This window comes from Anas platyrhynchos, chromosome 1 (assembly GCF_047663525.1).
Source record: "Anas platyrhynchos isolate ZD024472 breed Pekin duck chromosome 1, IASCAAS_PekinDuck_T2T, whole genome shotgun sequence".
NCBI classification, from domain to species: domain Eukaryota; kingdom Metazoa; phylum Chordata; class Aves; order Anseriformes; family Anatidae; genus Anas; species Anas platyrhynchos.
Window position 1 is genome coordinate 155,539,252 of NC_092587.1, and position 26,331 is coordinate 155,565,582.

A 26,331-nucleotide genomic window follows, 5' to 3' on the forward strand; every position below is an offset into this window, starting at 1 on the left:
ACTCTCTCTGGCTTGAGCTCTAACATTCTTTTTTAAGCTTGATTTCACAGAGGAATTACTTTTCAGACTTGATGTCAAGATTCAGATTCACGATTAATTTTTCCCTTTTTTCCTAACTAATATACATACAGACACACACATGCACAAAAAATAAAATAAAATAAAATAAAATAAAATAAAATAAAATAAAATAAAATAAAATAAAATAAAATAAAATAAAATAAAATAAAATAAAATAAAATAAAATAGTTTGAGTCCTTAACTGCAAGATGAAATACATATACAAATCCGTATTTCTAAAGAGTTCTTACAAACTCTTGGCAAGTCTGTCATATGTTAATGACTGTATGTCGGCTGGTCATCCACATGCTTCAATATAGATCTGTTGTTTTAAAGTAGTTTTGACATAAATGAACACACTTCTTATGTTATCAGTTAGCATGTGAGGAATCATTACCCTTTGTATAAAGAAGAGTGAAACTGTGTGGTATAAAGTAATGCTAGAGTTTCTATTACCATAGTAATTAAAGTGTAAACATTGCCAGGTTTTATTGTATTTACTACACAGGTCCCAAGGACATATTTATATTTCAGCCTACATTTCAGCCGTACTCATATGGAATTAAACTTCTCATGTTTTTTTTTTTTTTAAATCTGAAATGATCATGTCTTTCTTAGTCTATTATTTAGAATTTCGTAACTTTTGCTTATATGCTGTAATATATAACATCCAGATAATCTGTTCTTCACTAAAATGAGTTGTTCAGGATGGGAAATTAATAAACTCTGTACCATCGAACTGAAATCAAACTTTGATCAATGATTTTTCCTATTAGACAATTATTTGACTATTTCCTATTAGAATTCTAGCACTTCTATCTTCATTTCTATTCAAGATATTTTATTCTTGCCCAAACACGTAATATTGCTGTCAGTTTTTATTTGTGCACAGATTTGGACCAATTTCACAAGTCATTTCACCATAAGCTTTACAGTAAAATCTTTGCATATAACTCAGCTAATCATGAGACCATTAGATCTAAGAGTTAGCATAGGTGTAACAATATTCAATTTAGAAGAATTTTAGCTTAATGATAAGTATGTTTACAGAAATGCTAAAGATTCAGGGTTGTAAAACTGTTAAGAAGAACCTCCAAGCTAGTTTTACTTAATGATGTATGGACAGACTCAATGAAGTAAAATGGAAAAGAAAAGATGTGGTATGCAGAAGCTCATTTTCTTTTGTTCCTAATATTGTTTCCACTAAGTTTGCCATGTAGAGTTTTACCCAAATACAAGAAAGACATACCTATTCAGCACAAATTCTTTCAAACATTTCAAAGACTCATTAAACTTCTTGAAGTATTTACTTTTGTTTACAGAAAGAGAGAAACTAGCTGAATTTTGAAATAATATCATAACTGTGCTTCTGGGTCTTTAGGCCAAGTTATAGTTGTCCAAATTAGGCATTTAATAGGTTAGTTATTTCAACCTTCATTTCTCTCACTGTTTGCAAAATATTCTTGGCATGTGTAGCCCAGAGAATTTCTTCCTCACTAAGAACAATCAGCTCTCTAAACTTAGCTTTGTATAAATTTTCAGTGGATGTATGAATTCATCAGAGAGCCAATTGTTTGCAGTTGGTATAAAAGGGAAAAATATATATGTATGTTCCTTTGTGGAGTAGAATTTTATTATTAATTTTCCCTCCTCTGCCCCCATTAGTAAAATTGAGCTCTCATTATTGCAATTAGACATAGGATTCAGATGAAGGAGACAAGGCAACACTGTTTAATATATATCTTCCTCTTCCTTGGGGAAATACAGGCAGTGTTTATACAGAATGAGCACACCTTTGGAAGAAGAGCTAAAGATCTCAGGTTTTACTTGCTTCCAGAAGGCTAATTTTTTGCCCTTTCTGACTTTTCCAATGGATCTCCTACCTTCCTGGTAGGAGCTTCATGGTTCCAGCCACATCAGGATTTGGAAGAAGCAGACTTAATCCCTTGTTTTCAGGGCAGACCACTAACCCTTCGCTGCTTTAGGAATGCAGTCTTCCCAAGTCTATTACACTGGTGTCTGGAAAACATGTGAGAGGATACAATCACAGGTTTAGCTAAGTGATTTGCAAATAATCCAAGCAATTTCCTTGAGCTCCAAAATGCATTAAGACCATTTTGAAGATGTTTACTGGAAAGTCTGTTCCACATTTTATTTCTGTGCACTGTGGCTCTACTTTAATTTTTCTGTCTATAAATTGGACAATTTGCCTCACAGTAGGCTTTTTACCATCTACCACAGATTCTATCCCCACCCTCCTACATGGGTGTTTAACAGATAAGGTAAATCTTTCCTAAATTTCTGGTGTGCTTGCAGCAGTCCCTAAAAGTTTTGACTTTAACTGTAAGCAGTAGCTCTAAATATATTTCATATGCTTAATGGTTAAATCATAAATTAATAACAGAGAAAAATAAAAATGCTGTTAATGATATGTTAAGTAGTATGTCCTTTAATACACAATTACTTATATACAATAAAAAAGTCATTAAATAGTTACTGGTGTGATCGAAGAAAGTCCTCACTGGATGAAAATTAAAGATTTAGAGATAACATAGTCAAGTATATAGATTCACTTCACTACCCATGACTGAATACATATTCATTTCAAGAAAATGAAGAACAAAATAATTACCGAGGGCTCCAGAGGCTTTTTATTTGTATTTGCTGTCTAGTTAATTGTAAAAGAATATATTGAGATGTGAAGTAGTGTCGTTCAGCACAACCTTTCTACTCCTGTAGTTTTGTCATTGTTCATAGTCCAGTTTAGGCACTGGTCTATAATACTGCACAACTAAATTAGTCAGTTTGGTATTGGGTTTTGTTGTTATTGTTGTTTGTTTGTTGTAGAATTTGCTATGTAAGCCAGGACTCAAACAGTACATCCCAGAGTCCTGGTGCTCTGATTGTCCAGGTCAGGCAGACCTGTGAGAGTGTACCATGATCTTGTGTCTGCCTCTATGTCAAAACTTTTTCCAGCTGAAATCAGAATGCAAATATGTCATGGTTTCAGTTGGGATAGAGTTAATTTCCTTCATAATAAGGTGTGTGGGAGTATATGAACAGGTATATCATGACTGTCACATCCAAAAATATCAGGTAAAGCCATCTAGTATGATGTACTGTGGCAAGGTATTGCTGCCTGGGTAGAGAGCCTAGTTGCAAAAGTACACCATATAGATGCTCACATACCTGACAACCTGCTGTCTTCCAGGTTAAATCACAACTGAATGTATAAATGAAGAAGCTGAACACCCAGGTTTCCTCCCAAAATGTAGTCTACAGATAGCAAGAATGTGAATGCATTGTATAAATTGAGAAAATGCTCTCTAGACCTGAAATTTAGAAACACCTAACAAATATTAATCATGAACTGAAAATACAAATCAGTGTTTCAAAAACCCATAGTGTGAATACCTTGATAACATTTCAATAAAAAATAAAAGCAATTTATTCAGCAAATGTTCTTTATCAAAATCCAATTCAGTCCTTTACCCAAAGTTTTCTGTAATGTGTCAAAGGGTCCACTACACTAGTCAGCAGATTGCTTCAAGTCTGCCAGAAAGGAATTCTGATGGTTCTGTGTTTGCATCAGGACGAGAGGTAAAAGAAGCAACCAAACAGCACTCCGAGACTAGAGAAACATGCAAAATACAGTGAGGGGTCATGCACCTAATGCTCTATAGAAAAGCTTCTATTTCTCTGGATTCCAAAAAAAAAAATGATCTGAACATCATAACTGACATGTATCTTCACTGGTTGAAAAATACTGAAATTTTACATCAAAGTCTCTTTTTATGAAAGTAAGATAGCCACTAGATATGTTAAGATTCTGTGGTGCATGTCCATCAAGGCTTCAGCAATGCTTCCTGTCTTAGTAATTTGAACTCCTTCCATAATAAGGTCATCTGCTTGTTGAATGAAGGGAAGGCAGCAGACATAATCTTTCTGAATTTCAGTAAGGCCTTTGATGCTGTCCTTCACAGCATCCTTCTGGAGAATTTGTCCAGCTGTGAGATATTGATTATATTCAGTCAAACATTGTTTGTTGCATGAAAATCTGGAACAAACCTGAGCTTCTTTCATATCAAGTATATCGTATAGTAAGGATAGACAATGTTGAATCCCATTTTCTTTATGTAGATTTAATGCCAGCTCATTTCCTGATCAGAACATAAATAAAAATCAGCTTCTTAAAAATGATCTTTATCATCAGAGACAAAATAATAGAGGGAAAAAATCAGCAATAATCATATTCGTATCAGTGAAGTGATAATACCTGAATGTCGTAGACTTGTATCCGCATTACAAACATTATAGCAGTAGCAAGACCTTGAACTGCAGCAAATGAAGAGATTTAATTTTCTTAGATGGTAACTGCTGCTGTAATCAAAGCTTCCATCTCATAACAATTGCAATATGCTGAATTGAGATGAATCCCACCCTAAGTATAAGTAAATCCATGGTAAGTGTCTATGTGAATGATTTTAGCTAATGCGCTATTACTTGAATTGTTAGCTTTCTATCAGTAAAAGCTATACATACTCAATCTTGTCCTGGTTTATGAATGTGTATGCTCATAATTACTGCATACAGTAACTGCTTCAACAGTTAGCATATAGCAGTTTATTCCTGTGTTTGAGCCATAGGTTTGCAACTTCAATTATGGATGCTGCTGTAAGGCTATATTTACATTAGCAAATTCTGTGGATCAGCAGAAACATACCTAAGAAGCAAGGCAGTATTGTAGTCTTAAACTAAAGAAAACAAGGAAACCTTGAAGAAAACAGGGAGACTGGTAGCCTTGAGCTAGGGAGATAAGGGATGAAAACTAGAAAACAAGAACGAGAAAGAACAGCTGAAGCTGGATTCCAGACTTACCTATGGTTACCTTTCACTCATTAAGGGTCATTAACATATTAAAAAACACACCCATCAAACTGGGAATGTGTGGAATTGTGGGATTTGGTGTGTTCCCTCCCCTGATGGTTCTCTGTAATGTGCATGCTCAATAGAGAGAAGTTAAGTGAGCTAAAACAACCATTTAGAAGCAGCCAGAGAGAGGTTTCACAAGTTAGCTGTAGGTATATGAAGGTGCTTCAAGTCAGAGGTGTGCTTGCTTTGTGAAGAACTGTCAAGCACCTGATTCTGCAGAAATATATAATTAATTACTTAACTAAAAGACCTTTCTCCTCTTTAATATCTTTATTGATGATTTGGATGAGGGAATTGATCGCATCTTCAGTAAGTTTGCAGAAGACACCAAGCTGGGGGGAAGTGTCGATCTGCCAGAGGGTAGGAAGGCCCTGCAAAGGGATCTGGAGAGGATGGGTCACTGGGCAGAGGCCAATGAGATGAGGTTCAACATGGCTAAGTGCTGGGTCCTGCACTTTGGCCACAACAACCCCACACAGTGCTTCAGGCTTGGGACAGTGTGGCTGGAAAACTGCACAGGGGAAAGGCACCTGGGAATGTTGGTTGATGGTCACCTGAACATGAGCCAGCAGTGTGTCCATGTGGCCAAGAAGGCCAAGGGCATTCTGGCTTGTATCAGGAATAGTTAATTATTTAACTGAGTCATTTAATTATTTTCTTTCAGCAGATCATTTTTTCCTGATTCAAAACTTCCAAGTAACACAAGTCAGGAATAGCAATATGAAAGCCAGATATTAAAGCAGACATATTTTTCTATCAGGAGACCTCAAAGCAATAGATGATCTAGGAGAACATAAGTTCACCTATGTAGTTTAGACACTAGGGCCTCATTTTATGATTTTAATTATTTTGTTTAGCCATTACAGTTTTAAGTGTTTTGTGGTAATCAGCAGAAACTAATTAGACATAAAACTATAAGACATTCATTTTCAAACACTTTATCTTAATTACATTGCAAATACCAATATTAACAGATTACACAGCAGTTTGTTTGGCTGCTTCATTAAATGATTGCTAGAGAGTGTTTTAGAAGCAGTAATAAATGCACACTAATGCCTTCAGAGTCCACAGTAGATGTGGACAGCTGAAGGAAAGACAGAAGTCATGTACATATACCTTCAAGTACAATACATACAGAAAGGGCCATTACTTATATCCCTGAGGTTGCAGAGTGATTTCAGGGCCACTTTACATCATTAAGGACAACAAAATGTTCTTGGACATGTGTTGCAGGAAAAACGGCCGAAAACACGACAGACACTAATATGGTCAGATCATGCTCTACTTTATTACCCGAATAGCCTGACTTTCCTAGCAAACTTAACAGGGGCAGATAGTGTCTCACACAAGATTATTGGTCAAAAGCACTCAGACAAAAAACTGCAAGAAAACAACTCCACCTGCAAGAAAACAACACCCTTGTGATTAGCAGTCACATAGATCCCGTCCTTGAATCCAGCTGCTGTCAACAATATTTTTCTAAATTCCTCAGTCGGGTGATGTGGGAACACTGTCATGGGAACTTCTCACAGTCGTCCTGGTAGCTTGGTTTGCTCAGCTGCAGCAAGTCATGGGATCTTTGCTGTTTCAAAAATCCCTCAACAGACATGAATGGATAAAACAGAAATGTGTCTACCACATTAACTCTGAATTGTAAATCCTCATAAATCAAAACAAAACAGAAGACATCCTTGAGTAAACAAAAATAAATAAATAAATAAATAAATAAAATCGAAATGGCATTCGATTACATCAGTGGAATAATTCAGTAGTGATAGGACTACTTAAAGGACAAATGCAGCTCAAAACATGAACAAATATATATTTAATTACATTCAGTTATTTCTAGGTAATTATGTAGTTTTAAATGCCATCAATTTGTTTTGGCAATATCTCTGTGGTGAGCTGCTATTATGCTGCTGAGAATTTTCCTCCTGTAATAGGATGATTATAAAAAAAAAAAAAAAAAAAAGCTAAACATACCAATGTGACATGCTATTAGAACAAAACATACAAAGAACCTTGGCTTAACACTAGCACATAATTCTTTAGTATGTTGTGTTTATTCCAGAAGTCCCAATTCAATAATGGAGTAAAATCTTGGCAAATCAAACAGAAGACAAAACAGCTGGATGCATTCTTTCCAGGCAGTTTCATAGTTCATAATGCACATGTGCGCACACATATAAAATATGAACAGAAAATAATTATTAGATTTTTACCAAAAATCTTTACCTTCATATCTAAGCACAATAGTGTAACCTCACTTTTGTCCAGAGAAGGGCAACAAAGCTGGTGAGGGGTCTGGAGAACAAGTCCTACGAGGAGCGGCTGAGGGAGCTGGGCTTGTTCAGCCTGGAGAAAAGGAGGCTCAGGGAAGACTCTACACATACCTTAAAGGAGGCTATAGCGAGGTGGGGGTTGGTCTGTTCTCCCACGAGCCTGGTGACAGGATGAGGGGGAATGGGCTAAAGTTGTGCCAGGGGAGTTTTAGGTTGGATGTTAGGAAGAACTTCTTTACCGAAAGGGTTGTAAGGCATTGGAACGGGCTGCCCAGGGAAGTGGTGGAGTCACCATCCCTGGAAGTCTTTAAAAGACGTTTAGATGTAGAGCTTAGCAATATGGTTTAGTGGAGGATTTTTAGTGTTAGGTCAGAGGCTGGACTCGGTGATCTTGGAGGTCTCTTCCAACCTAGATGATTCTCTGATTCTGTGATTTTCCTAAAAGTGACCCATGCTTACTTCAAAGTCTTTCTGCAAAACAATCAGCATGCCAAGAAGTTCAACAAAAACAGTAAGTACAAGACTAATTTTACCTTTTCATTCTCAGAAAAAATCATGGGAAACCATTACAGACTGCAGTTAAATTTGGAACAACTTTATTTTCTCTGCTTTGGATGCAGAGCATGAAAGTAAATCATCACAGTTTTGTATGACACAAAAAAGTAAGAAATATAGGGAATGACAGCATGTATAGAATGCTGTGAAAAGTTAGTATTTGACCACTGATATGCAACAATTACACTATCTGTTATTTTAAATATAAAAGAAAACTCACCATGACAAAGCTGAATTTTAGCTGTATCAATTGTACATTAATAATCTACACACTGAGGATCCTTTTTAAAGCTGGCACATAAAATAAGCTGAACACTTTCAAAGACTGCCATGGAATTTGTGAAACAAATTTTACTGAAGTAAATAAAATGTGAATAACTTCTGTAATTTAACAAAAAATATTTGAAAGACTGGTAGATAGGTGTTGTCTTGATATGTCTTTCACTTTTGAGTTTAGGAATTTACTCCCTAGTCAGTGTCTTTTAAAGATTTACATGCATAATTTAATTGTATTCTGTAGAATCCACCCAAGGATGTCTGAGAAAGTTGCTTTCTTAGACAGTCCTTCATCTTCACTATCCTGTATAGTGAAGACTGACTGTATCAGTTGGCAAGGGCCTTAAGTTCCAAAGAGTATATTAACATTTAAACATTATGGTTGATCTTATGTTAGTGCTTAGGCTGGCCTCGTGCCTTTTCCCAGTGTGGATACAGCCATCCATCCAGTCCAGCAGGGTGACATTTAGTGTGTCCATGTGAATTGTCATATAATGGAAAGGATATTGACAAGCACAAGACTGAGGCAGTCAGTAATTATCACAGAGCTGTTGACACATAGGATTAGACTGCCCAAAGTTTCTAAGCTCAAATTCATACAAAAGAGAATTTGGTCTTCATTGCAATACTTAGTCTCATTGAGACTATTCCTAAAACATTAAAAGCAAAAGGCTTTTAATGCCTTTTTATAAAGTTTGGTGAAATCAATGAAGTAACTTTATCTGATTACAGAGGCTGGTGAATCAGACTGCAAATGTGTGGAATAGTTATAGTGTGAAACAGTGGAAAAAAAAAAAAAAAGATGTAAATTGAACGGCATAATTGTTTTAAATGCATCCCCTGTAAAAGTGAATGAATGATTTAATATGTGGGACTCAGACTAGAAGTAATTGTCAGAAGTAAAAATCAATAGATTGGAGAAGAATTGCAAAATTTCAGCATGACATACATGTGCAACTGACAGCTGAGAGAAGAGTTGAGTACTGAATTATATTCATTTTGTTTACACAAAATATGAAGAAATACTAGTGATAGCTGGTATTTGCTTTTTCACTTTCAAATAAACTTTTTCCGTTTCAAATTCATCATTTGAGTTCTAAGTAAGTTACAACGCCAACTCAGTTTGGAATTCATGGTTCATATTATTCTCAGCACAATACTTCCTAATCATCCATTATTGCCTACAGGCATGAAGCCAAAGAAATCAGCAGAGTAAAATGTATTTATTTATTAATTTTAATCAATGCAGCTAATGCCAGGACCTTTAAACCATCTGCTTCAGTTAAGATAAAAGTATGGACCACTGGTGATGTTACTATTGAAAAAAAAAAAAAAAAAAAAAAAAAAAAAACATTTAAAGGAGAAACATATGTTCTGATAGCATTTGCCTCCTGAGTGCAGAGGAAAAAAGGTAAACACTTAAAATACAAAAACAGGCTCTGTGGTTACCGTTCCAGTATTATGAATATTCTGAATTGCCTTCCTTTTTTCTTCTTTGTCTTTTTTTTTTTCTTTTTTTCTACAGGTCTGGTAATGCTCAAGGAGGTAAGGGAACAGGAAAAAAAAAAAAAAAAAAAAAAACCACTGCAAGCAGGCAAAAACTCTCATAATGTACATGCATGCACATTTCAAAAGAAGCACATGTATTCACAAATTGATGACTGGAACAGCAACCTAATCTGGTTCACTCAGACACACTCAGAATAAAAACAGGCAAGCTTACCATACATAACAAGCTTAGCATAATTGACATTATGGTTTAACGTGGATACAAACTTTTAACTTAACCTCTGTCACTGCTACTTTTACTAGTTCCTGGTTTATACACGTTAGGAATCCCAAGTTAAAATGGTTGTAGAAGGCCAGAGGCATGAGTAAAGGGTAGCAGCTGTTTGTTGAGGCGAACGATTACCTTTCTTCATTATTTGGGACTGACCTGTGTCCAGGGACCGCATACAGAGGCAACACAGTGCAATGTGGGCAACTCTCATGAGAGAAATTGTCTTGTCAGCATCTCGGCTACAACTCCTGCCCTTCCTATCCTTTACTGTAACTAAAAAGACTGAAAGCACTTCTTCATTGAGATTGCATTGAGGCATGTCTCTCCACAGAAAACATGAAAAGGAAAACAAAGAAAGAATCTCCTATGGAAAGAGAACTGACTGAAAAATAATCTAAAAAAGATTTGTCTGTGACCTTGTTACTGCTAAGTAAATGAGGACCAAGAACCAATCCCTCCTCTGAGCTTTATATTGCTTTAAGCAAGCTCTGACCCCAAGATGCAATGATTCTTTCATGGGATTTCTTTTTATTTCAGTGTTTAGAATAACATGAGTGAGCTGTGCCAGTTCATCATCTGTGCTTTTTCTATATTAAAGAATGAATATTTGTGGCAACTTCTCAGTTGCAGTATGAGTATGTGGTGGTGTCTGATGCTCTAAAGCCTGCTGAAAGTCTACTGAAGGTCTGCAGAGATGCAAGGACTTACATGAGTAGCAGGTAGCAGTACAGCCTAAAAAAAAAAAAAAAAAAAAAACGCACTCTCTAGAGTGTAGTAATCTTGAACTACAAATTGGAGAAAGACTGTTGTAAAACATACATTCGTGCAAATGGCATTTACACACATGTATTTGTTATGATTGACAGTCCTCCCAGGAAGCCTTCAAAAAATCACTACAGTGCAGTAAGCAGCTGAGTACAAGATCAATCACTGAGAGGCCATTCATGTGAAATGAATAAAATCTGGTATTCATTAGGCAGCATGCTCTTAAATGGTATATACATCACATACTATTGTATATGTGGTTATTGTTTTGTTTTTTTTAAATAAAAAAAAAATTCCATGGATTTCTCTGTTTTTACAGATCATGAATGTTTCATATGAAGAAAACAGTTACTATTTATTCTGTATGAAAACTGAACTGAGATGACTGTACACCCTGTAAGGATTTATTTACAACATCAGCATTGTCTTATCCTTCATTGCACCCAGCAGGCATAGTGTGAAGTGCCTAAGGAAAAAATTCCAAGAAAGGATTTCTGAAGGAAAACGTAAGTGGAATTATAGCTTCTTTTTTTTCTTTTTTTTTTTCTTTTGTGTGGGGGGGGGGTGAAAGGGGGGTGAAAACTGCTACAGAATATGGTCCTTTCAAAATTAAAAGTATAGGTGTAATGAAATTAATTGGGAGTACATACTTATGCGTGATATAAAGTTGGAAACATGTATCTGAAATCTGCCAGCATGTAAAACTAAACAGCATTCAACATGTATATATTACAGAATTATATTGTTTCACCAAAGCATAAAATTTTAAAGGTATCACTCTTTGTGAAGAAAAACAACAATTTTTTTTTTTCATTCAGTCAATTCCTAAGGGTAAAGCAAAGAGACAAAAAATAAATAAATAAATAAATAAACATAACTGCTACTTAATTTTCATTTCTGTAGATAATATTAAACTCTTTTTGCTATTCAAATGCAGCATCAATGGCAAGGCCCTCAAGAAAAACTGAGTGACTGGCAGATACAATTCAATGTAGGTAAAGAAAGTACCATCATTAGAGAAAAATAATCTCAACCAAGACTATGTGATGCTCAGGACTCAGTTACAAATCAGAAAGAGGACTTTGAATTAATTTTGAGAAATCTTGAAAATTTGACCTCTCAACAAAGTCAACAAAATTCTGATGATATTTCAGAATAAATCAGATTAAAAACAAAAAAAAAAAAAAGAGAGAGAGATAGGGAAGGTAGGGAAGGTATAGCAGGATAACAAGGATGAAGCAATCGCCACATCAAGAGACGATAAATAAGCTGGCACTCTACAATTTGTGAGGAAAGCAATTGAGCAGATACGTTACTGAGGTGAATTAAGCTGACAAAATAGAAGTGTGACTGAGTGACTGACAAGGCAGAGACATAAAGACTGATGATATGCTGAATGCAAAGATATTATTCACCAAATTCTGCAATATTAAAGTTGTGCAAGAATGCTTTTGACGGTGCTAATAATAGATAATTTCAGAGAGATAAAAGAAAGTAGATCAGGAAGTTCATTTGTGGAACTTTTTGCCATAGGAGACTGTGACAGTGAACAGTATTAGAAGTTTCATAGAGGAATTCAGCAAATTCCTGGATGACCTTAAACGTGTCCATTAACACATATCAAAAGGGACAGGCAAGAATGTATCTTCTGATACAAGTATTGTGAATGCTAGAAGAATGTAGCAGGAATGGAGCAAAGATGGTGACCAGAATCACATTCTCCTCAAATAGCACCTCCTATTGCCAATATTAGAAATAAAATATTGGACTCTGGATCTATTCATATCACTGGTCTAAATGGAGAGGGTATTTCTGGTGTTCTTAATCATTTGACACTGTAGCAATATACATTTGAAGGGAAAGAACAGAAAATTTTATACATAGGATTAACTAACGCTATATCAGTTGGTGGTAAATTAAAAATAAAAAAATAAAAAAAGGAGGAGAGTCTTTGCAAGGCAGAAGAATAAGTCTGCTTTAACTCTAGAATAAAGATGATGCTATATTTCCATATATTTTAATATTTAAAAGTTGCTGGTGTAATTTCTAAGTAACATCATATCCTGGCCTAGGAACATAAATGGGTTTGCTATACTGTGCTATACTCCAAATCCATATAGCACCTGATGACGTAGACATCGTTGTGCATAAGCACCTTACTGAGCTTCAGACATTTGAATGATAAGCACATGGGGACACCAATACAGGGCAAATATTTGCATAGAAGATTTAGATAGAACATTTGAATTTAAAATAGATTTTGAAAATTTGGATTAAGAACCAAAGCTGAGTGAGAGGGATGAAGACAGATTAGAGAAGAGAAAGTTATCTTTGAGCAATACGCCTTGAGATGCATAACTGTAGTATTCATGAATTCTAGGAATAATTCACACTTGAGATGTTTTCTCTTAAGAAATTTGAAAAAAAAAAAAAAAAGTCTCAGGAATTCATTTTTCAGTCCTTCACATTTTTCCCTCATTTAAATTCATCCAATTTTTAAACTGAACCAAAAAAAAGATACCTAATAAATGTCATTACTGTACAGCTGTCCCAACTGTATTAATTAGCAGGAAAGTTTTTTTAAGAAAGCATTATTCACTTATCATTTTGAACAGCTAAATTACAATTTATAAATTATAAATTTAGTCTGAGTTAAAGACCAAAAGGATTAATGGGATAACAGTTAAGTTGCTTGTAGTTTTTAAACAGTGTCTAATTCAGTGGTATTCTAACAAGTTTCTGATTAGTCATACTCAAAATAATCACAGTTTGTTTTTCTACATACATGTAATGATTTAATATGACACAACAATGAAGAAAAAAAAAATCTCTGCAAGAGTTCTAACATCTAGAAATAGCTGTCCTGGTACAATAATCAGGAATAAAAAAAATTCTTTCCTTCCCCTGCATTGGGAATAATGAAGGTTCATGCAGTCCACAATAAGATTCCCTCCTTTGGATAATTCAGGCATTTGGCTGTAAGGCCAAGCACACTACTGTTGATCCACTAGTAGATATCCTAAGATTTGCTCTTCCCAAATACAATGTGGATGTGTTTCAATCAGATGAAAAGTTTGAAATATGGATGGAAATGTTTAAATCTTTCAGTTTGATGTTGGTCACTATTTTCATACAACAGTAAACGTACAGCTACTTGCAGATTAAGGTGTAAAACCCAAACCTCTGCAGTCTAAGCCTTCTATCCACTGTGATGGTAACTATAATACCTGATCAAAGATTTTGTAAGAGTAGAAAATAACCTCTGATATTGACATTAATATTAAAAATACATATAGAGCATGATGCTAATAGAACATGTTCATGACAAAATACTGCTCTACATTCAAGTAAACCTTTCAAATAGGCTGCTGGTTGACAGTATACAATATGCAAGGCAGAAAATATATTTTTGTTTTCGCTAGAACATGTTTGGCTTTTACAAATAATATTTTTCCTAATAAATATCTTATCAGTGACATTACAGTAGTATCAGTGGGGCTGATGACACCTTTTATGGAAAGAAAGAAAGAAAAAAATAGACAACAAACGTTTTTGTTTTGTTTTGTTTTGTTTTGTTTTTCCAAAATAATCGCAAGGAATGATATTCCATGATAAAGCTTCCATTGTTTGCCTAGGCTGCAAAAAGAAATAGCCACTTAAAACTAAAAGTTTTTGTTTTGAGTAATGTTTTATGAAAAAGATATACGACACAATTTAATTCTGACAGAAATAACACAATGAAATGGTCATCTGTGGGGAAAATGTTTCTGTTAAAATTAATTTCTGTTGTGACCTTTAATTCTAAATATATCTTGGGTCATACAAAGTTTAGGTACCACTGTGATAGCTAGTAGCTGATGCAGAACTTATCACAGAAATCATATTTATAGTAAGAGTCCTTAGCCTAAAGAAGGAAATTGCTTGCTGTGATATTTTATTTTAGTTACAACATAAACCAAACACCAAAACCTTTGCTCTTGCCAAGCATAAAAAGGAACATGGCCAGAAGAAAACATGGTATCTCTTGGTAATGGCTTTATTTTAAAGAGGATGGATACCCAACATCTAGTCTGGTGAAACTCGTTATTATCACAGAATCACAGAATGTCTAGGTTGGAAGAGACCTCAAGGTCATTGAGTCCAACCTCTGACCTAACACTAACAAGTGCTCCACTAAACCACATCGCTAAATTCAACATCTAAACATCTTTTAAAGACCTCCAGGGATGGCGACTCCAACACTTCCCTGGGCAGCCCATTATATTATATATATATATATGCATATATTATATATGTATATACATGTATATATATATATATAATTATATATATATATGCTTAACTTTTTGAATATTTCCATTACAGTCAATATGATAATTTAAATGCTTCCAGGATGAAAAGAGTACATTGAACATTTTTTATCACTGAACAATGAGCAATGAATAGTATAAACATTTTGAACCTGATCCTCAGTAGCTACACAGATTTACAGCCACAAAATAAACAGAGAACTAAAAATTTGTTAAATGCAAAGTATGGAAGAAATACCACCATTTAATCTCTATGCCACCATTGCTCTCTATGAAAGCAAAAAGAAATAATTTGCATTGATTAATAAGACCATGGATAGATACCACTTTCTGGTAATATTCCATTCGTTTCCATCACACAAGGTAAATATTCCATTAAAATTGATCTAATAGATTCTACAATTTTCATAATGTAGTCAGATTAAAAAATAAAAATAATTTGTTATTAACAAATAAATAATCATCTTGTAATTTTTCTCAGATTCAAATACGTTCAAGCAGCTAGCAAGATATGAAAATCAAATAAAAAGGATTTGAAAGTGACATTATTTAAGCATTGAAATACATTAGGCACAGCAACAACACTAGAGATTATAATTTGTGCTGAATTTCTGTCTTTCTAATTTTCTAATTAAGTATATAAACTGGCTTCTACTGACATTTTAAAAAAGCTACTTCTAGAGTCATGCCATGCTTTAAATTATTCCAGTTTGAAAGAATTGATTCATGACCAGTTTATCTGATTTTCTTCCCTGCCAGATGGTTACAAAGATACAGCAATGTTCTGTTTCACCAGCTGTGCTACTGGGTCTGGGAAAATGACTGGATTATTTTATGCATGGCACATGAAGTGGCTTTCAGTAATAAGAGTTCCATAAATCATCTTAATAAATAAATTTAACACTTAATTTGCAATAGTTATTGTTCTTAAGACTACAGGATAAGAAAAGTATTTCTTGAATTGTGTTAGCACTTATAGGATAACAGGTTCCCTTCTGGGTATCATGAACATGCACTTTGAACAGAGAGTCTCATTTTATTGTGATCAAATGCAGAATGCCAGCAAAGCCTTTATTAGTGATATCCCATGTGGGGTACATATCTGAAATTGAAATGTATAAGCTTTGAAAATTCCAGAAGATAATGATATAACAATTGAGTCTGGCTTAAATTCTGCGTTTCAATATGCAATATGAGGAAAAACTTAATCTGGCATCAGTCTTCCCAAAGTCCCCCCATAACACTTTCCTTGTCAAATTAGATCTCATTGAGAAGAGCAGTGCTATGAAATTATTATTATTATTATTATTATTATTATTATTATTATTATTATTATTATTATTATTATTATTATATATTTAAATTATTTTTTTTTCTTTTCTGTTTTCATCACATATTTCTTCATAATAATTTTAAGATGAATACAGGAAAAACAAAAAGCTCCAAAATTTATCCATAACACTGACATCAAATGCGCAACCTACAAACAAGTGCTCAGTGAGCATCCAATTCATTCAGTATGATTTATTTTTTCTCATTTTAATATGCATATATTTAAAATTATGCATATAAACATGCACATATGCTCCTCCTTTTGGCCTAATACATTAAATGAGTATCTTAGTCATGGCTGTACATCTGCAGTGGTTGCCTTTGTTGTGCAATTCAAAACGACTAAGTAAAAATCTAGGCAGATGAAGAAGTCCGCAAGCGTGGGAAAAAGATCAGCTAGTTAGACTGTTTTGGACACTTTATTCATTCAAAACATTAAAGAGAGTGTCTGATTTTTCTAAAGCCATATATAACAGAGCATCTCCCTGGCATGAAGGTAAACTGGCAATAATCAAGAAATTAGTACTCTAATCAGAACAGCGAGCTGCACCCATGGAAATTCGCTCCTGAGAATTTCAAAAACAGAGAAAGTTCATTTATAAAAAGCCCTTGGTGGCACCTGCTGCAAAGGAACTACAGCAGCCTCTGAAGCCAAAACCTTCTACTCACATTGTGAAAGGAAAAAAGACAAAGTATCTTTAAGCCCAATGTTATTATTAAAGTTAGTAAACAATGCTGTTCTTTATAAACAAAGTGCTTTGTAAAATCTTAAATAAGCTGAGAGAAGGTGCAAAAAATCTTGATGTAGATCCATTAACATAAAACCAAGTCACATAATCGCCACAAATATTATGTTGATGAGGTGTGATTAGCATGCTAGGTGACCTGATTTTATTTTAATTATTGTCCTTTAATATCTAAAAAATAAAAATATGTAAATAAATAAATAAATAAAATAAAATAAAAAGAAGGGCAGCAACTGAAAAAAAAAAAAAAAAAAAAAAAAAGCTTTTATGTTGACTTCTCTACCTTCAAGCTAAAATCAGCAGAGTATGTAACAAAGACCAGAGATGAATGCAACTAAGACCAGAGGTGAATGCTAAAGGTATAAAAGTATAAATATGGCAACATATCAGTAGATTCTGTTGTTTCTGTTCCTTCAAAAGATAAATGAATAGTAAGAAGGAGCTGGAAGTGACAAAAGCAACAGACAAAAGGTACTCATAGAATCATAGCCAACCCCCATACCATGGGCAGGGACACCTCCCACTAGACCAGGTTGCCCAAAGCCCCATCCAGCCTGGCCTTGAACATCTCCAGGGATGGGTCACCCACAGTTTTTCTGGGCAACCTGTTCCAGTGCCTTACCACCCTTTGAGAAAAGAATTTATTTCTAACATCTAATCTAAATCTATTCTCTGTTAGTTTAAAGCCATTACCCCTTGTCCTGTTGCTACACTCTCTGACAAAGAGTCCCTCCTCAGCTTTCCTGTAGGCTTCCATTAGGTACTGAAGGCTGCTATAAGATCTCCCTGGAGCCCTCTGTTCTCCAGGCTGAACATCCCCAGCTCTCGCTTGTCTTCATAGGAGAGGTGCTCCAGCCCCTTGATCATTTTTGTGGCCCTCCTCTGGACTTGTTCTAATACCTCCATGTCCTTCTCATGCTGGGGTCCCAGAGCTGAACGCAGAACTTCAGGTGGGGCCTCATAAGAGTAGAGGGGGAGAAACACCTACCTTGGCCTGCTGGCCATGCTTCCTTTGATGCTGCCCAGGATATGTTTGGTTTTCTGGGCTGCTGAGACAGTCAAGCTTCTTACCAACCAACACCCCCAGGTTCTTCTCCTCAGGGCTGCTGTTATGCATTCTCTGTCCAGCCTGCATCTGTGCTTGGGATTGCCCTGACCAAAATGCTGGACCTTGCACTTGGTCTTGTTTAACTTTATGAGGTTCACACAGGCCCACCTCTCAAGCCACCCTCTGGATGGCATACCTTCCGTTCAGTGTGTTGACTACACCACACAGCTTGGTGTCATCAACAAACTTGCTGAGGGTGCACTCAATCCCACTGTCCCCGTCACTGACAAAAATGTTAAACAGTGCTGGTCCCGATACCAACCCCTGAGGAACATTATTCAATCCTCCTTGAGGATTTTCACCTGTATTTTGAGCCATAGACCACACTCTTTAAGTGCAACCATCCAGCCAATTTCTTAGCCACCAAGTGGTCCATCCATCAAAGGAGAGGAAACATCTTGGGACATACATAGAGGTATTTCCTATTGCTATTAACTTTGGAAGTCTCAGAAGATCTGTCTCAAATTGTCAGAACTTCCACTAAGGGGATGTCTCCAGTGGTGGAGTGGCTGCAGTTCAATGTAGGGGACAGTGAGATGCACAGCTAACCTCTTGTGAATTCAGTGACAAAACAACATAGGAGGAGCACATGGGAGGTCTAATTACAGAGCCTGAACCATTTCATCAGATTCCCGGTCTGGCCATTTGCTGAGAAAAAGCCCTGGATGGCTCCAAGCACCAGGACAGTTCTTGACACCATTTATTTGTTACTGAGGTTACTGAGGAGCTTGTCAGGCAGTTTGGCACACATTTGTGATATCAAAACACAGAGTAGTAATGAAATGTTAAGCATAAAAATATGCTCTGAGGTACATTCTCCCATTGAAACTACTTGAACTAATAAGAATAAGCAGTGCTAGAAACCACTGAAAAAGTTACAATTATTGAGTGACAGTTACTTTAGGATGTTGCACAGGTTTTCCAACTAGTAGTTTCAGATGCATATTTGTATGCAAAGATAAAAGCGCATCCACGTGTCATATATAATCATTGTTAAGAAATGGCATTATTTGCTATCTTGACAGTTGAAACTTGTAACTCATTTTTCAAACCCTTAAATAATTTTGACCTATACATTATCAAATATGTAAGTGGAAGTGTACAGAGATGTTTTATTTATGTTATTTTATCTCCTCAGCACATTCCACAGAAATTTAGGTTATACTGATACTACATCACTTCTGATTTCCTGGAGCACTTCTGATTTCCTGGACTTAGGTGTTAACACCAGCCATACTGTCTCCATCCTTAAGGATGAAAAGGGATGATACCCAATGTTGAGATCAGACAAAGGAAAATCTTTTATTGGAAATGAAATGCAGACATCCCATACAGACTGACTCAAGCCATGCTCAAGGTTCTTAGTTGGGATCATCTGTTGACAAAGGTACGTCCTGCCTCAGCTTGTCCCAGCATATAACATAGCCATGTCTTTAATTTTATTCTGTTTTTAGACATAAGCTCCTGTTTGTGCATTGTAACAATACACTCAGACTTGGTTTCACTGTAATACATTTGTGTTTATAGCCTTCTGCATGCTGATATTCCAGCAAGGTATATTCAGAAGTTATATTGAACATGTATTTACTTTAACATCCTAACTACTTTTTCCAGATACTCTTCTTGAAACTGCATATATATTCAGTTTCAAGAGAGAATAGTTTCCATATTTCATTGGCAGATTGCAAATTTAATCTTTGTGATATGTGGATTTTGTTCAGGGATCTGCCAAGGAACCATGCATCAGGATTTTATATTCATATATTTCAGCTCATTTTAAACTTCAAATAATGCCTATGATTAAAAGACTGAACTTCTGACAATATGTCTCTGATTGTACATTCGTTCCTTGGGGTTCTCTAGGGCTATAAAGTATAGCTCAATAAAAAGCTTAATATAAATATATGTTGCTCATCATTTAGAAAAACAGAAAGTTTAAAATCTTACAAAATCTAAAAAGTTCTTTTTACCAGTACCCCCAACTTTTTCTGTACTAAACTAAGATTATTTTTCTTATTTTACCACTAGTATTTTCAAAGACATAGAAGAGCTGATCTGGTCTGTTAATTCAATTTATGCAGAAAACTGCCTTGTGCAACAGATAGACTCCTGTGAATTTCAATATATTTAGTCTGCTGTACTACCAGAAGACTAACAACGTTATGCTGATACTTCAAAGAGCAATCAGTCAGTGCTCTGAGTGAGCAGGAGGTGAGCTCTGGAACCCTTCCCCAGCTGCATCACCACTTCTGTGCTTTAAAATTAAAGAAGGCTTCTTACTGCTTATCTTGACCAAATGTTGAAACTAAAATATAAAATGCAAAATGGGAACTGAAATCCATTCTGGTTGCAGTAAAGGGAGGAGGAAAATACAGCAGATTCTTTATTGAGGTTCTCCTACTTACATCTTTTTGCTCTGAAGTATGTAATCAATCTCTATCATATTTACCCATGTGACTGATTTTGTAATGGAATCACTACCACTTAAGGGCACTAGAAAGAATTACTATGCATTTTCTGCTGGCTTCTGCATTAGTTATAATATCTGGTCTTCATTTTATTTTTCCTTTTTGCATATTTATTTTAGCTTGTTTCTGACCACTGCCACAACTATTCCTAATTGCACTCAATACTTTGCATGTACTGGAGGTTGGATTTTCATTATTTAACAATAATTTACCTCTCAAATGCTCATAATTTGCAAGGTTGCTGCACAGCACATTGTATATGGGAATATGCATATGGGAGTATAATAATACACTTTAAAGCATTTTCTTCATGTTGCATTCTAAATCTTACTCCCTTTGACACCTTTGCTGTGTTATTCTTGATTCGAGGAAAGGGATAGGTCTATCCTTACTACAATTTGTGTTGACTTTCTTTTATTCCCTGAAGGTTAGTTGAAACAGCTGATTTTTAAATAGCTTTTATAAAGTAAAATAAAGGCTTTTATAAAGCAGCTTTTACAACCATTTAGCTTATTCTACTTTATTAGCAAAACTGAAAACTGCAAGGATCAAATTTCAGCATGACTAAAATTTCTGATGCCAAAACATAGAGAGATCGGAAATATAAAAACAGAGCTTGTTAGATCAAATAATTCCAATGCACGTTTCCAAAAGTATAAATTATAAAGCCACAGTAAATACTACAGTCTTCCTAGCTAATACTTGTTCTCACAGCTTTTGGCACTGGCAACAGGAGCATATAAATCCTAGCTAGATCTCTTTCTCCCATACAGGAGGAAACCATTACCCTCACACCCTACACTCTCCCATTCCGTCACTAGGCCCAAACCAGTTGATAGTCCTCTAGTAGGATGTTAACCCCACACCACCAGTTTTTCCTGCCAGCCCTTCAAAGAGGTACCCTCTCCATCCATTTAACTTCCTGACATTCTTTCTACTGAGAGCTGTAATCACCTATGGGCAGGGATGTAATTCTACAGCCAGAAGCTAGCACCTCCATAAAGGCAGTTATTACTCTGAGACTGTTGAGCTTCAGAGATTTAGATATAGGACCTTCACAAAGGCAATCGTTAATAACTGGTATCTCCATTATCTAAGGCATCCACCCTGCAACTCAGGTGAGCTTCTCAACATGGGCTATGAAATCTTACAAATATGTTTCCTGTAATACCTTTTTCAGGGCTCAAGCAGTCTGAGAAGTCTGTAGGGAGGCTGAACCATCAGATTTGATAAAAGATTTATAAGTCGGTGGTACCATAGTTCCTCCTATTTCACAGAATTTTAAAATTTAATCAGGATACTGATCTGGAGAAGCATGACTGGACCAGAATAATCCAATCCAGAGTAGTGAAAGTAACAGTTTCTAAGCGTTTTGGGAAGGAATTGTATTTGCATACATGTATTTCATCTTTTCTCCAAAGATATGAGAGCTCGACATTTTCTGTCCTGGAAGAGCAAAAGAGGATTTTTTCAAAAGAACTGTTTTTTTAATGCCTGTCTGACAGCACATACCTAATAATTTTTAAAGGCAGTAGTGATTTTTAAGCAAATTTGATACAGGTACTGTAGTCCAGTATTCTGTGGAAGACTGGAAATCAATGACTAACAGCCATTTCAAAAGGCAGAAAGGAGAGTTTAGTTGTGTTTGGCCATGGTCAACTAACAAGTTGTGACTTAACAGAAGTGAAATAAAGGAAGTGGGAGTGTTCAAAGGACATGTCTGCAATATCCACTATGAATGGGCTTGTGATGATAATGGATTAGAACTGTGCCTATTTTAATGATAAAAAGTTCTTAAACAGTAAATGAAATGCCTAGAATTAATCAAAAACTTTTTCCAGCCTAATGAACAAATATGATAATTAATTTTATTAGTTCAATAATGCTCACTTCAAATTAGAAATTACAAATTTCTTTAACTCTGTTAATTGTTTTCTTTTTCCATTAAATTTAGTGTCTAATAGCTGTATAAGACCTAGAAAATGTGAAGTGAATGCATGAGTATTCTTTGAGAATGGACATTAAGTTCTACAAGTCCAGAAAGAAAAGAAAAAGAAATAAATGTTCAAGCAATTGTTGGAGTCTAGAAAGATGAGAAATCAAAAAGAAAATGCGCAGAAGCTGGTATTAGAGTAATATATATATATATTTTAATTAGTAATCTGGTTTACTACTGAAATGCTATTTTCTCTTGAACAAATATAGCACTCCGACTAGAAAAGTCTCAGAGAGTTTTATTATGCATGGATGCCACCTACTGGAAATCAATGAAAGAAGAAAATCTTATCAGTGCTCAAATACTTAAAAGAAAATGAGTGAATTACTGTCATATATAACGTCTAAACTCATAATCCTGGAGTAAAAATACAAGCACACTTGGTGCCAAAATTAAAAATACAATACTATCTAGGTCAGTAACCCAAGGCAGTGCTAGGAATATCATACCAAAGCAAAGTAATCTGTCAATTCCCAACTTAGAACTCTAAACTAAATGACAAAAATGATCATCATTGCTTACAGGATTCTGAAGTGTTAATTGCTTTTGTGCAAGGTAAAATGTTGAAAAAAATACACAACCACAGGAGACATTTAATTATAGCCTTAGGCCAGGAATAAAGATAATTTCTGTGGTAAGAATTGAAATAGACCTTCCAAACATATTTGGTCAAAAACATATGAGAATTCCTAACAAAACAAAACAAAACAAAAATGGGGCAACAGACCGTGTAAAATGAAGTCACAATATTATGTAAGAAGAGTTAGTAGGGCCTCCGGTGTATCCCTAATGAGGAACTTGAGCAAAATACAAATTCCCTTGAATATTATTTATTGACTTGAACAGCAGCTAGTATAGCCACTTAATCAACAATTTATGTTCTAAAGCAGAATGGGTCGTACTCCTATTCAGACTATTAACATCCTTTGTTCTTTTTTCCTCTCACAAATATCTTGGTTTAGTTTTTGTTTTGTTGTTTTGGTTTGTGTGTGTGAGTGTGTTTTAATCACAAACACACACATATACACTTTCTAGACGTAAATACTTCGTGACAGTTCAAAGGGCCTGTGAAGTCAAACTCCACACATCCTAATGATATAGTTCAGTTCCTACTGTCACTCAGATCCTGCCTAGCAAACACCAGAACACTTTCTAAGTACAAGCTAAAGTGTGAAAGCACAAATTACAAATGATATAAAATGACAGATATTCTTAAAGGCAGTCAGTTTGAAGTCACTACTGCTCCTAAAATACCATTTTATTTTTTTGGGGATATTGCAATCTTTTTAACAAAAATAAAAAACAAATGTTGTGCTTGGTTCTTAGTATCTCTACTGCTCTGGTCTCTTCAACATATCTAGTCTCCTCAACACATCTATATATGTTACAAATCACAGAATCACAGAATCACAGAATTTCTAGGTTGGAAGAGACCTCTAGATCATCGAGTCCAACCTCTGACCTAACACTAACAAGTCCTCCACTAAACCATATCCCTAAGCTCTACATCTAAACGTCTTTTAAAGACCTCCAGGGATGGTGACTCCACCACTTCCTAACTTATACAAATGAAATGCTTCAAACAGAATTAGAAATGGATAGAAGACATGGAAGAAATGGAATAAGAATAGAAAGAAGAAGAGAGGAATTTGGCCAAGTAGTCTTGCTATAATAGCTTTACTGAAACAAAACACAAACAAACAAACAATATTTATATATATATAAAACAAACTAAATAGAATGTGACAAGAACAAATCCTGTATTGGATGTTGAATCTACTATGAAATAGTTGTGTTTTTGTTTTTGTTTTTTTAATAATGCTCTATAAATGATAACATATATTGACTATATGTCAGTTCCTTTCCAGATTCATCTACAGACCTTTATCAGTTTGATACAGTATATATCTCAAGAAATAAACCCTATTACAAAGAAAAGTGTTGTTCCCTTGTAAAATGCCAATATTTTTGCACTGCTGTTGGCAAACACAAAAGCAAAGTGTAAGGGAAAGATTTGGACAGTGATAGTATCCTGCTAAGCTGTAAACACATTCTAGTAGTTCTTGCATAGGAAAAAGAATCGTGAAGGGCTATGTAGGTAAGATACATGCTGAACAGAAATTGTAAAAACAGTAAGTCTGGTCCTAAAACTATGCAGAATATACTTTACAGTTATTAACTGATCTCATATATGCAGTGACAGTATATTCCCATCAAGATAAGAGAACATGGAAGTAGTTTCCATAATCTTAGCATAGTTATAGCAATATTGAAATTCCTTAAAGCAAGCAGAGTGATTTTGTCTCCATGGCTGCATTCTCTGTGCATCAGTTTTCACTGATCTTGGAAGAAGGAATTTTAGACACAAGTACAGAAAAGTCAAACGCCATGTCTCCTTATATAACATTTTCAAGTACTACAGATGAGCAGAACAGGTCTGACAAAGTACAACTAGCACTGAACATAGGGGATGATCTGAGGCATAAAGTAAGGTCACTGTAGTTCAGGAAATCCAAGCAAACAAATAGATCTGAAAAAGAAAAAGGGGAAAACAAAATTTCAGGAAAATCAATACATGCAATTGTCAGAATGGAAGAAATCCTTACTACTCCCTTCTCTCAAACCTCACACAACATGAAAAAATCTAAACTTCCCCACTTACCAAACACTTTCATGTCTTTGGATTTTATAAACTGTATGTAAGATAAGGAGGAGTCATGCCTGACCAACCTGATAAGTTTCTATAATCAAATCACCAGCCTGATGGATGAGCAAGCAATATCATCTTCCTAGACTTCAGTAAGGCCTTTGACACCGTTCCCCATAAGATCTTCATACACAAGCTGTTGGAATATGGGCTGGATGAGCAGACAGCTTTGCCTAATGCAGCCAAATGTACATTTAAATATATATATATATATATATATATGTGGAGTTCTGCAAAAGAAATAGAGGTCCAGATAAAATGAAGGTCCCTGTACCTCCAGCAGAACTGATACTGAGTTGGGTAACTGAGCTCTGTACAGAGAGCATGACAAGAAATACATGTAGTTATCTAAAAACCCTAAGCATGAAGATGTCCCTTGGCAGCAGGCACAGCTCACAGAGAAAATGTGCAGAGAAAAGAGTATGAAATCCTATCATTTTTTGCAGTTTAAGTATCCATTGTAGATTCCGTTACCAATAATCACTTTTTAAATATTTACAGCTGTTCTTTCAGATAAATAAGTAACTAGAGCACCCACACATTCCTTCTGGTTCTGATATTGATAATGCATCCTATGTGTGTGGTACTCCTCATGCTCCTCTTGGAACTGTTTTCACTGCTCAGCAAAGAATATAAGGAATAAGATGAGTAAACACCTTGTTACTAGTGGCTACAGCTAAGAGGACACCTGTTATGAGTTCTTGTTGCAAGGACTGCACACAAGTTTTTATGCAGTTATGTTTAAAACAAGAACTACTATACCTGAAATAAAATGCCAAGCATTTCATACTGAAATGCTGAGTTGTTTATCTTAAGGTCCTTATGAACTGCCCATGGTTCTTAGGTTGGACACATACAGCCAAATTTCATGAATGTAGGAGAGAAACATGTCCTTAATTAAAGACTTCTAAATTGTCCCATTAATACTATGGTTTAACCATAATACTATGGTTTAATCTGGTGTGCCTTGGACTTATATCTACTTTCTCATATGTTCCCTCTGCCTATGTTCCC

General features: G+C 35.3%; 1 protein-coding gene across 3 annotated transcripts in view; it reads right to left on the bottom strand.

Annotated features, from left to right (window-relative positions):
* GPC5 (glypican 5) overlaps positions 1-26,331 on the bottom strand; it is a 762,495-nt gene that overhangs the window by 356,584 nt on the left and 379,580 nt on the right. The window contains exon 7 of one of the 3 annotated variants that reach the window (XM_038173481.2): positions 17,517-25,140. The exons of the other annotated variants lie outside the window; for them this stretch is intronic. Within the exon in view, the coding sequence (XP_038029409.2) occupies positions 25,114-25,140 (27 nt within the window). The 3' untranslated portion in view covers positions 17,517-25,113. Of the gene's footprint in view, positions 1-17,516; positions 25,141-26,331 lie in introns of those variants that run through there. 3 annotated transcript variants of the gene reach the window in all.